Consider the following 12,966-nt stretch of genomic DNA (forward strand, 5'->3'; position numbering starts at 1 on the left):
CTTGTGCCCTGGAGCATATTTCATTAAAGTTGTGTCTAGACTAGCATCTAGAGAAATGGACTTCCCTCCTGTGAGACAATACCATCACCGCAGGTCACTCCTTCAGTATATCTGTGTCTGGTATTATCAGCCTACACTTTCCCTCTCAGTTTCAATCCATTATTGCTAATGATACCTTCCTAAAGGAATCTTCCTCCTCATCTCTAACTCCCTCACATACTTCCAAGATTGCTATACCTTTTTAACCCTCTGATGCTTAGTCAAAGCTTCATGTTTAGTTCGATTCTTTCCTTTAAGTTATTATTGTTATCTATGCCTGTATTTCCACAGGTGAAAGCAAAACAGAGGAAACAGAAATATAGTGGGGCCCAAGAAGATAAGAAGTTTGCTAAGGAGATAAAGTGAGATTCACCTTGGGCAAATCCAAGCCAGCAAACATTAATTTGATTGGAAGGTAGGAACCCTAAAACTCTTAAGTGTTGAGACTTGTTTGCAGGGCCAATCAAATAATGCCTAATCCCATGCCACATTGACAACTGACCTAGAGAGGGGGCTGCCTTTAATTTACATCAGCTGGGGTAGACTGCAGCCACCCCTTTTCTTGAAATAAAAAAAATAGTCTGCAGGGATGAAAGATCCTAACAAAGGCTGCTTGCATCAAGCTGGAGCACTGCATATCATGCTCTGTCATTTCTGTAGACTGGATCCCTTTTAAAGAAGAGGGCACTTGCAGGCTATGTTTTGGCCACCCCAGGGCCAAGCAAGGGTAGAGAATGATCTCTGATAGAGAAATATGAGGGAAGGGATTAGCAGCTGAACTTGGAGAAAGCCTTTCCATTTAAAAGTCCAGATTGTTCTTAAGATAGTACAAGATATATTCCAGATCCCAGTGCAAAGAACACTGACTGGATTTGCTGTGTTATACACATATTAGTAGGAGGTGCTCTACACAAATACAGTGAGAAGACATGGAAGAATGTCAATATTCAAACTGCCAAAGGCTTTTTGTCTTAGAAACAGAACAATGGTTAGCTAATTTCTCCAAGTAATGTCTGAAACAGCCAGTTTCTAGGTGTTTGTGGGAGGATCTGTGGGGATGCTAATCTTAGGAGCAGGGAGGATTTTTAGCAGGAGGGATGCAAGGTGGGAATTTTGAATGTAGTGACTTGCTCTGCCTTCTTACAGCCAAAAACCACCTTGCACAAATATCCCATCTAGCCCAAGTCCTTCATGCTGGTGCCCAAGTGATGAGTCAGGAACCTGTAAGTGACAAGTGGGGTGGCTTGGACTGCATCTGCAGCTACCAGTGAGAATGTGAGCAGCAAGAAACTAGGAGAGGTGCTTTTGGTGAAACATCTGGGAGGAGGCTGAAAGGGATGCAGAGGAACCAACAGTCATGATGAAAGTCAGATGTAACAACTTGAGGATGGGGAAACTGGTCTTCAGCTTCACAGTACAACATACGGGACAAAAAGTCTACAATGCTCCAGTGCCCGAAGAATTAGAACATACTAAGAACTTGGGCAGGTTGAACAATGATGGGAAATACCTGTTCAAGCTCAGAGACTGCAAACACTACCTTCTCCAGGGTTTCCCCATGAATCTCCAGGAACCTTCTGACTGTGCCTGTGAGCAAGAGAATTAAATACATTGAGCAAACAGGGAGACTGATTTACAATCTCAGCTACAATCAGGGACACTCACTAGCTATAGGCATATATGAAAGATGCTCCCCTCCATCTGCAAGTGGGGGAAAGCCCTCACCCCACAGCAGGACCCTAATGGGTAGCTAAGAGCACCATACACAGTGGAGTGGGCACACACGAAAAGACAGTTTGCTAGATATTAAGAATATCCATAGTTACAGAATCATAGAAATCATAGACATGTAGAGCGGGAAGGGACTTTGCAAAGTCATCAAGTCCAGCCCCCCACGCTGAGGCAGGACCAACTAAACCTAGACCATTCCTGACAGTTTTATCCCAACTTCTTTTAAAAACCTCCAGCGATGGGGATTCCATCACCTTCCTTGGAAGCCTATTCCAGAGCTGAACCACTCAAAGATTTTCCTAATACTTAACATAAATCTCTCTTGCTGAAGATTAATACTATTGAAAGACAAACGTTTTGTCATTCAGAGGTGTTAACTGCCCCCTTCCCCCGAAAGACAAAAGTTTTGCCACCGACAAGTGCCGGTGTGAACAGCACTTTGTCGCCAGGAGCACTCTCCTGCTGACACAGCTAATGCTGCTCGTTGGGGGTGGAAGTCTTTTGTCGGCAGGAGAGCTGACAAACAGCAGCTACATTGTGCGCCTTTTAGCGGCACAGCTGTAGTGTCAGAGCCATGTCGCTAAAACCTGCATATGTAGACATAGCCTAAGACTATTCCTTTTTGTCCTACCGTCAGTGGACATAGAGAACAACTGATCACAGTTTCTTTGTAAGAGCCTGAACATATCCAAAGACTCTTATCAGGCTCTCCCTGAGTCTTTTCTTCCTAAAACTAAACATGCCCAGTTTTTAAACCTTTCCTCATAGGTTAGGTTTTCAAATCCTTTTATCATTTTTGTTGTTCTCTTCGGGACTGTCTCCAATTTGCCAACATCTTCCCTAAAGCATGGTGTCCAGAGGTGAATACAGCACTCCAACAGATGCCCCACCAAGACTGTGTAGAGTGGGACAATAACTTCCTGTGTCACAGGGTACATCTACACTACGGGATTATTCCGATTTTACATAAACTGGTTTTGTAAAACAGATTGTATAAAGTCGAGTGCATGCGGCCACACTAAGCACATTAATTCAGTGGTGTGCGTCCATGGTCCGAGGCTAGCGTCGATTTCCGGAGCGTTGCACTGTGGGTAGCTATTCCGTAGCTATCCCATAGTTCCCGCAGTCTCCCCCACCCCTTGGAATTCTGGGTTGAGATCCCAGTGCCTGATGGGGCAAAAATCATTGGTGCGAGTGGTTCTGGGTAAATGTCGTCAGTCATTCCTTCCTCTGGGAAAGCAACAGCAGACAATCATTTCGCGCCCTTTTTCCCTGGATTGCCCTGGTAGACGCCATAGCATGGCAACCATGGAGCCCATTCAGCTTTTTTTTTTTTTTTTTTTTACTGTCACCATATGTCTACCTGATGCCACTGACAGAGGCGATACTGCAGCGCTACACAGCAGTATTCACTTGCTTTTGCATGATAGCAGAGACGGTTATCAGTCGTTCTGTACCATCTGTTGCCATTGTAAATTGGCAATGAGATGACGGTTATCTGTCGTTCTGTACTGTCTGCTGCTATCATGGGTGCCCCTGGCTGAGGTTGGCCGGGGGAGCAAAGGCAAAAATGGGAATGACTCCCCGAGTCAATCCCTCCTTTACGGTATCTAAAAATAGAGTCAGTCCTGCCTAGAATATGGGGCAAGTGTACTAGAGAACCGGGGTATCAGAGAGCACAGCTGCTCCATGTCAGATACTACAGAAATGACGAGCTGCATGCCATTCACAGGGGCTGCCCCCGCAACAACCCCACCCGTTGCTTCCCTCCTCCCCAACCTTCCTGGGCTACCGTGGCAGTGTCCCCTCCATTTGTGTCATGAAGCTCTAAAGAATGCAGGAATAAAAAATACTGACTTGTTAGTGAAAAAAAAAAATGAGGGGGAGGCAGCCTTCCACTGCTATGACAGTCCAGGCAGGACATTAAGCGATGCGGGGGAGAGGAGCCCAGCATCCCGCTGCTATGATAGTCCAGGCAGTACAGAATCTTTTCTTTACACAGGAAAGGGAGGGGGCTGATGAATCTCAGCCCCCAGTTGCTATGATGAGAACGGTTACCAGTCGTTCTGTACCATCTACTGGGAATAACCGGGAATCATTCCTATTTTTACCCAGGCGCCCCCGGTCAGCCTCACCTGAAGCCAGCCAGGAGCACTCACAGGCTGATGACAAGGACGGCTAGCAGTCCTACTGCACCATCTGCCAGCGGGGAGGGGAGAGGAGCAGATACTGCTCTTCACTGCCGCAGCATCGCGTCCACCAGCAGCTCTCAGTACACATAGGGTGACATTGAAAGAAGTCAAGAAACTATTTCTTTCCCTTTTCTTTCACGTGGGGGGGAAGGGAGTAAATTGTCGAGCTATACCCTGAACCACACCAGACAATGTGTTTGAACCTACAGGCATTGGGAGCTCAGCCAAGAATGTAAATATTTTTCGGAGACTGCTGTGGACTGTGGGATAGCTGGAGTCCTCAGTACCCCCTCCCTCCCTCCACGAGCGTCCATTTGATTCTTTGGCTTTCCGTTACGCTTGTCACGCAGCACTATGTAGCCTGGAGATTTTTTTCAAACGCTTTGGCATTTCGTCTTCTGTAACGGAGCTCTGATAGAACAGATTTGTCTCCCCATACAGCAATCAGATCCAGTATCTCCCGTACAGTCCATGCTGGAGCTCTTTTTGGATTTGGGACTGCATCGCCACCCGTGCTGATCAGAGCTCCATGCTGGGCAAACAGGAAATGAAATTCAAAAGTTCGCGGGGCTTTTCCTGTTTACCTGGCCATAACATCCGAGTTCAGATTGCTGTCCAGAGCGGTCACAGTGGTGCACTATGGGATACCACCCGGAGGCCAATACCATCGATTTGCGGCCACACTAACCCTAATCCAATATGGTAATACCGATTTTAGCACTACTCCTCTCGTTGGGGAGGAGTACAGAAACCGATTTAAAGAGCCCTTTATATCGATATAAAGGGCCTTGTAGTGTGGACGGGTACAGCGTTAAATCGGTTTAACGCTGCTAAAATCAGTTTAAACATGTAGTGTAGACCAGGCCTCACATACAACACTCCTGTTAATACAACCCAGAATGATACTTGCCTACACACTGTTGATGATGTCATTTCTTCCTTCATGGGATCACTCAAAAGCTGTCCTTTTCTCTCAGCCCATTTGTCCATGCAGTGACTGCAGTAGCTCAGACAAGAATGTCTGGCTTCTCACCTTCTTCCTTCAAACAGTCCACTGAAAGCCTTCTACTGCAACCCTCTGACCATGCCACACTCAGATTCAAGTCCCTTCACTGGTACAGTGTTCATCTAAGTTCATGCTTCTGGAATTTACCTTCAAGTTTCTGCACAAATTTTGCTCCTATTTAAAATTCTGCTCCCAGTTCTCTCTACTCCCTCTCCCACATTCTTTGTTCTGGTCAAGCCTCCCTCCTCTCCACATCTTTTGGACATCATATTTGTCCCATTCATCTTTGGATTTTCCATGCTGCCACTCTTGCTGGGAACAGTCTCCTACCTAAACGCTGAATGGCCACCTTCTTTCCACCCAAATCCCTCTCTACACACATCTGCAAGACCCATCAACATTAATTAAGGTGCAAAAAAAGCCAACATCTTATTTTGAGAACAGACCCTCACCTGATGACTCTGAACTGTATTTTCTCTCATTTAGAATGCAAGTCTCTTGGGGCTGGGTGCTTGTTACTTTCTAGGTATTGGACACTGCACAATGGGGCACTCAACACAGGGCGAAAGATCTTCTCTCCATGCAAGCTTCCCTTTATAGTAAACTGGAAATGGGTATGAGAAACAAAAACATTGGCTCTAAAAGTAGGACAACAATCACAAGGTGTCAGCAACTGAATCTGTGGGCTCATTGCCTGTGAACATAGAGAAGCCTGGCTAATTTCCGGAAAGAAGGAGTGGCAGAGATGTGAAATGTGTTCCCAGAGACCCACAAGGCCAACTCAATCCATTCCCTCATGAGCCAAGCTCCATTCTCTGAACTACTTCCAGAAGAGGTTACTAACGTATGTTGAGCGAAAGTCCCAGAACAAGCCACCATGCACTGCAAGTTTCCAGGAAAGCCAGGCGCCTCAAGCAACCCCACACTGCACACAAGCTAATCTTCAATAGTAGAGGCTGCTCCAAAGCTGTTTCATCAGCACAAAGCCTCACAAACAAACCAAAACACCACTATAAAGGGCAATGAATTTAGAAATAAGAAACCCCAATGATTATCTGATGCACCGGAGAAGAGAGACTTATGGTGACATCTGTCACTCACTCTGAGGGGCCTTTCACTGTAGCATTCAATTGTGCACCCCTGCTGGCCTGTCGCAGATGTAAAGTACTGCTGATGCCTTGGAGAAAACTTCAAAAAGCATTTTAAATTAGAAGTGATTCTCTTGTGATTTACAGATTTTATACTATTTCCTCTCTCCTGCTTTCTTGGACTATCCAAAGCTTTAGCATAACGTAAGGATGTGGCCAAGTTCCCATCAAGAGAAAACTGTTTTGTAACCAGGTCCCCAGACTGGTATGCCCTCGCGGTGTTGATGGGGCCCTTAGGCTGTGATCTTGTCAACTCTCATCAGTTAGTCATTTGGACAGGAAGAAACAAAAGGTCAGCACTTCACAGAACATTATTGGATTGTATGGATGTGCAGAGACTGAGAGCAGCAAGGAAGGGGTGTTACTAGGTTAGAGAACAAAATCCAAACAAATTAAATCAAGGAAGGACTTTTCAAGCAATAGCAGCGGTTTGGAGAAAAAGAGGATGCATTTCCACACATTTCCTGCAGTGAAATTCTCATGTAAATGGGTTAAACCACAGCAAAAATCTCACAGGGGCCACTGCTGCTGTGGTTGAACAGCACGGGCAGTCATAAGGCCACCTTCCTTTCATAAGTCTCTCCCAGCTCCCCTTTTCACCGTGAAGGCTCTTCTGTATTCACATGCCATCTGGTGGGTACATACAGCTAAAACAGGAAGATTTTTTAACACTGGGTCAGTTTCTACCTCTGGTAGAAATGCAGGCTCCTAGCAAAACAACGCTGACTGAAACACCTAGGCATTTGCCAGGTCTACACCTGAATATACATCTCTACTAACTTTGACCCACTGGAAGGCTGCACTACTTCCAACATTCTGCTGCTTAACACCCGCATCCCCAAATGCTCCAACACTGTGCTGTTATTTATGTCTAATGTGCACAACACTGGGCTCCAGCTAGTGTAGTGTTAGGGCGCAGCGACCTTCCAAGACCTACTTACGCAGTGCTATGTGGGTTGCATCCTCCAAAGGGTAGCCTCTTTTCACAGAGTTTATGACACAGAATCCCACTGAGGACATTGCCTGCTCCCTGAAGTTAAGAGGAGAAAAGAAACTCAGACATGAAAACAAGAACCTCATACAGGAGTGAGCTATTGGCAGAAGGTATGGAGGAGGCAAGAAGCAGCTCAGTGGGCAGGATAAGGTACTAACACATCCCTCCTCTCTACTTGAGGAACCTCTTCTGGTTTGCAGCAGAGGAATTCCCACCTTATGAGCCACAGGAGGTTCACTAAGTGGAGAAGGCAGAGAAACACTACTTGTCCCCAGCTTTCTCCCCTGATTTGCTTCTGAACGTCCCTTCCCACATGGACCACTTTCTCTTAACTCAAACCAAGCTCCCCATAAGCTGCTCCACCACTCAGTTCCATTGGAAAACTGCTGTCTGCAGGTGGGCTCTGCCAGGAACAGAAGGGGAGATGCAGGGAATGGGTTCTTAGGAGTGGGGCAGGAGAGAAGCACTAGCTTTTCCCTGTCTTATCCATTGAATAGTCTCCTGTTTGCCAAAAAGGATTTCCACTGCTGCAAATCAAGAGGATCAACAGAGGGAAGGAAACCATGAGAGTATTCCCTCTTTCCTGTGGGGCCTGCTAGGTCTGCTGGCAGCTAGAATCCATGAGAAATCTTAGGAAGCTTCTTGGGTCCTCCACACTGCCCTCTGGGTGGGATAATAATTGTTTTTGCACTGACAAGTGCTCTGAGTGATCAGTTACATTGCTGGCCCTTTCCCTGCAGCAAGAACAAGCTCAGAGACGGTTTGTAAGAAGCGAAAGGTGCATGTCTCCAGCAAATATTTCACGTTATACCAAGATCTAAGCTGGTGACTGCCAACTTTACAAAGTCCACGGTTAGTTACTTTTGAAAGGTGACTGCCACCTAACGCCATCTAGTAAATGAAGCTTTATTTTTTCCTGCTTTGCTACTTTGTACCAAAATCCATTATTCCCCCCAATAACAGAAAAATGAAGTCTTTCTTGCATTCTATTTTCAGGGTGTCATAATTCAGAAACCTCTTGTCCAAATCACTTCAAAGTTTGCAGGAAAATTCTCCTGAGGCCCAGACCTAGCTACTAGTTTTAAGGCACATAAAACTATAGATTTGAGAAGATTGGGGGATTCTGGAAAAAAGTGGCCTTATAATGGAAACTCAGGTGTAAACTTGACTACAAAGCAACTGTCATTGCACCGTAACAAACAGATCTTCGAATATCTAGAAAAGTAGTTTTCCCCTCTCCCTAAGAGACCACAAAGCTCCATTCCCAGATGTTGCTCCTTGTTCACTGTTTATCATAAGGTGTTGCTAAAATGACAGTAGCAGTCATAAGAAAATAACTTTGAAGAATTCAAAAGCCCAAAAGCATAAAACATACTTAAATATATTAATATCAGAAACCACCAAAGATAAAAAAAAAGGTAAAAGCCATAAACTAATCATTTATGGATTTAGAAACACCCTGATTCACAGTGTGAAGATTTTATAGGATTTTCTGCAAGGTATAAGTAACACCATAAAAAGGAAGTGCTTCTTCACATTGTAGTCACTCATCACTACAGGAGGCTTAGAGGCACATATTGGACTGAATTATATAAATCAGTAATGCCATGGTGTGTAGCATATATGCATCTCAGACTTCAGGGGATCAGCTGTTCACCACAGGAGAAGAACAGATTCTCCCCTCTCCAAATATAGTGCAGTACATTCCTGGCCTTCTGCACTGTTTGGAAGGTGGAGTGGGAAGAGAAGTCTGCCTTTCCCCTAAGCAATCAGTATTATCATTTGGCCAGGCTGGGATACATGTCTTGATGATCTGATACAACAAAGTCAATTATGCATGTGTATTCTCCCTTCAGAATGGCAACTCACGCCCCCAAGCACATAAGTGAGGGAGCAGAGTGGTCCCAGACTCTGCCCAGGTCTGAGAGTGTGTTGATGGGCATTCGTACCCACCTGGACTCTGCCCACACCAGGTAGCCCAAAAGCAGCATATATTATGGATAACAGACCCTGGCCCAAATTGCCATGTGCTTACTTTGCAAGCTGTAGGACATTGCGGTAGCAGCTATACAGGGAGCTCTCAGCTGCTGTGCGATATCTGCTCTTGTATTTGGGTCCCACAGTGTGAATAATAAATCGTGCAGCCAGGTTAAATCCTTTAGTCAGTTTTGCCTCCCCCGTCCGGCATCCTAAAGAAACATACAAAGGATAAGACACTGAAGTCTTGGTAGGGCAGGGAGTAAAGCAACTCACTTCTCTTCATCCCCACACCAAACCCCACCTTGCAGCAAATCACTTCCACTTCATTAGTTTCTTTGTTTCCCATAGTTCCTGTACCACAAGATGACAAGCTGCTACAGCAGCACTCAGCCAGCCTGGGGACATGCGGTGAGGTGTACTGGCTCCATTCTGCTTCTCAGAAGCTAAGCACTCAAGGAGTAGAACAGAAGCATCAAGTCACTGGAGAGGCTATGTACCTCGATTGCAGTGTTCGCATGTAGGCCTTAAACCCACTCCCCCTCACAAAAAAAGCAGTATATTAACTTGGCAAGACAGCTGCAGTAGAAACGTGCTTCGCAGACAAACACAAACTCAGCTTTTCTGAAAGGCTTTGTTTTTAGGAGACTGCTGTTTGATTAAATTTCTTGGTATAGGAGACTGACATGGTCCTTTTAATCAGACAACTTGTGGTTGTCAGAGCTATTAGAGATGGACAAGTCCTAACGGCACCTTTCCCCAACATCACATTGGAACATAGCGCATAGTTGTGCTTTGTGGTTTGTTCTACAAGATTTTCATCAGCCCAGTTTTGAATGTCTCCAGAGATGCCTGACAGATGTCACTGTTCAGAGAGGTTTCTGGGTATTCTGTCTACATTTTCTATTGTTCTATTTCATTCCTTTCCTCTTGGACAACTTGTCTCCCACAGACAGCGAAGTGTTTCCTTGCATACATGTAGCTTTCTGGGAACCATTTTCCCCCTCACATACTGGTAGTGTTCTGGGGACCATTTATAAGCATCTATTTCACAACCAGTTGTACACTATGTACTTTGCAGAGAGTGATCTGGGCTCAAATCTATTCCAGTGGACCAAACTTCTTGCATCTTTAAAGCAAGATAGATGAGCCAATGTACTAGCCAGGAGCTACAAGATGTTTTTTTCCTCAAGTCTCCCCTTAAGAGTGAGAAATACTCTCAGAATCCACCAGCACAAGACTGGCTTAAACTATTCCAGCCCCACTTAAGGAGAAGAATTTACTCCCATTGAAGGGTGAGAGTTATATTAGATATGTGTCTTACGACTTTCTAAAACAAACTTAGTGCTTAGATTATCTACAATACCCAGATGTACAGACACGCTTTTCTTAACCTGTGTATTATATAAAATTGTTTGTTTTTTTAACGTTAGCGTCAGTAAAAATTTTCAGTGTTCGGCACCACAGAACTGAGGAGCATTTGCTCCCTCTCAACAACAGTCCCAGCCCACTCCCAGCTGCTACTTCCCCCACCCCTTGTTGAGTGCTCTCCCACTCCCTGGAAGAGTACCCTAACCACTGAGCTGAAGTTTAGAAGGGAGTTCCTCCTCCTGCCAGTTTTGTGTGGAACTACGAGGCCTTTGACCATGTCAACTTGATCGGGTCCCACACTGTGTTAGATAGAGGAGCACCTATCTTCCCGTGATTTGTGTATTGCATGGGGTCTTAGGCAGCAGAGAGGCACCCAAATGCCTAGAGTGAGACAGCAGTGTGCATGCCCAGAAAAAGAAACAGGTGTCTAGAGAATTTTTACTATAATAATTTAGGCACTGAGGAAGTTAATTTAGGCACTGAGGAAGTTTAGGCACCTACAGAGTTAGGTAGCAGCCAAGTGAGAGTTTGGTGGATCTCAACGTTGCCTAAAAACAGGACCTCGGCACTTAAGTACCTTTGTGAATCCCACCTAAACGTCTCTATTCTTCCCTCATTGTTTTAGAGCAGGGGTTTGCAAACATTTTAATGGGGTCACCACGGCTGGTGCTAGACTTGCTGGAGCCAAGCCTGAGACCCATTGGCCAGGGCTGGCTTCAGCTTTTCTCCTTCCTCCTGGGGCGACGGGGTGGAGGTGGGCTTGGGCTCCCCCTCCTGGGGTCATGTAAGTTTTGTTGTCAGAAGGTGGGTTACGGTGCAATGAAGTTTGCAAACCACTGTTCTAGACCCATCCAGGATGTGATCAGTTTGACGCGGGGGCAGAAGCAGCCCAGGGAAGAGAGATTCTTCCCCAAACATTTTTTTCCTGTGCAAAACTAGAGAAAATCTTGACAGGAGCACAGGCTGGGAAATGAAAGAGGGAGAGAAGTAAAAAACTAACCTGATGTAATAATATTCATCTGTAGCAGCAATCTTATCTTAGTGTACACTTCAGCAGTGCATTCCACCACAGATCTCAATGCAGTGCAGAAGAATTTGACAATTAAGCACACTGAGCAATGTTATAGTTTTGGGATAATTGCACCTTTGACCCCCACCCCAGTGGACTGTGCAAGGACTGCCCTCTCAGGTCTCAAGGTGACCCTCCCAGGTCTCTGGCCAAGGACCCACATCTCTCTCCCTCCCGACTAGGGGTTTAGGATTTTAGTCCCCTTGCACTTCCGACACAGCAGGTTTTGACTAAACTCCAGAACCTGCACTCTGCTCTCTCCAAAGACTATGACCAGTGTATGCCAGTGGTTATACGTAACCAAACAATTATTTTGAAGCAAACATCTTTATTTAAGGACAAAAACATACAAACAACTCATAAAACAATAAAAAGATATAAACGTGTACTTAAGCTTACCAGAAGGACCCCATCAGCCCTTGTGGGAGTCCCGATGGGTTCCAAAGCCTTTCAAACCCTTCTCCAAGGCTTTGCTTCTTTTGGTTATCAGGACACACCAGTTTCTAGCTCAAGAAGTTCCCTTTCAGTCAGTTTAAACTCAGCCTTTCTACCAAAAAAACCTCTTTTTGTTCCCAGGCCTTCTGAAACAGGTAAAACCACATACTGTCTCCCTTTCCACTGTGGGTAAGACTTCAAAGGCTGGGCATTTGCATAGCCAGGCTTGGGTTTTTGCAGATTAATCACCTCCTAGTCATTCTAGATTCTACAGGGAATCCACTTAGCAAGCCAGGAACACAAATACATATAATGCTTATTGATACAAGGGTCTGAACATTTTGGGGCCCATCAATAAATAATAGTCTGAAGATTTTCATGGATTTCAAGGGCTGGTTCAAATAAACAGATAAGAATACTAACGTTAAATACGGTAGTCTCAAGACATGACTGTGTTTCTCAGATCTGTCACAAGTATTACCCCTACTTTACAAATCAGGAGCAAAACACAGTGGCAAAGTGAGTTGCCCAAAGTAACAGTAACCAGGTAGCAAAATCAGTAACAGAGCCAAGATCTCATTTTACCCAGTCACTGGTCTAGACATTAGATGGAAGACTCAGATTTTTCCATCTAAAGAATGTTTTGGAGAGAAACAGAGCCATCTAATAGATTTCACAGCATTTGGAAGACTGTTACTATACCAACAGTGTTGTCTAAGATGCAGTAGACTAAGATGATAAACTGACAGCAATTCATCCAGAAATCTGAGCCCCTCCCTGAAGTATTTCTGAGTTAGAGGAAGCTGAACAGACTGTTCCCACGGACATAGGGGTCAGCTGAGCCATAAAGGAAGCACTTGGCGCCTCCAGGCTTGAACAAGAGTAGCATATCACATGCTTTAAACGTGACACTTTCTCAGGGCTTAGAGAAAGTGGATACAAATGGGTGGGAAGAGCATGTGAGAGATAGTGAAACTTCCTGCAATATCTTTGGGAGATCATAC

At 45.1% G+C, this 12,966-nt stretch overlaps 1 protein-coding gene across 3 annotated transcripts in view; it reads right to left on the bottom strand.

Moving 5' to 3' along the window:
• Positions 1-12,966, bottom strand: part of GDAP2 (ganglioside induced differentiation associated protein 2) — a 48,558-nt gene that overhangs the window by 26,685 nt on the left and 8,907 nt on the right. For 2 of the 3 annotated variants that reach the window (XM_030534774.1, XM_030534764.1), the window contains exons 4-6: positions 9,146-9,299; positions 7,058-7,146; positions 1,550-1,626 (exon numbers count right to left, since the gene is read on the bottom strand). In XM_030534774.1, the coding sequence (XP_030390634.1) occupies positions 1,550-1,626; positions 7,058-7,146; positions 9,146-9,299 (320 nt within the window). The remainder of the gene's footprint in view (positions 1-1,549; positions 1,627-7,057; positions 7,147-9,145; positions 9,300-12,966) is intronic. The other variant, XM_030534784.1, reaches the window with a different exon arrangement.

The sequence above is a fragment of the Gopherus evgoodei genome, chromosome 1, assembly GCF_007399415.2.
Source record: "Gopherus evgoodei ecotype Sinaloan lineage chromosome 1, rGopEvg1_v1.p, whole genome shotgun sequence".
In the NCBI taxonomy this organism is placed as follows: Eukaryota; Metazoa; Chordata; order Testudines; family Testudinidae; genus Gopherus; species Gopherus evgoodei.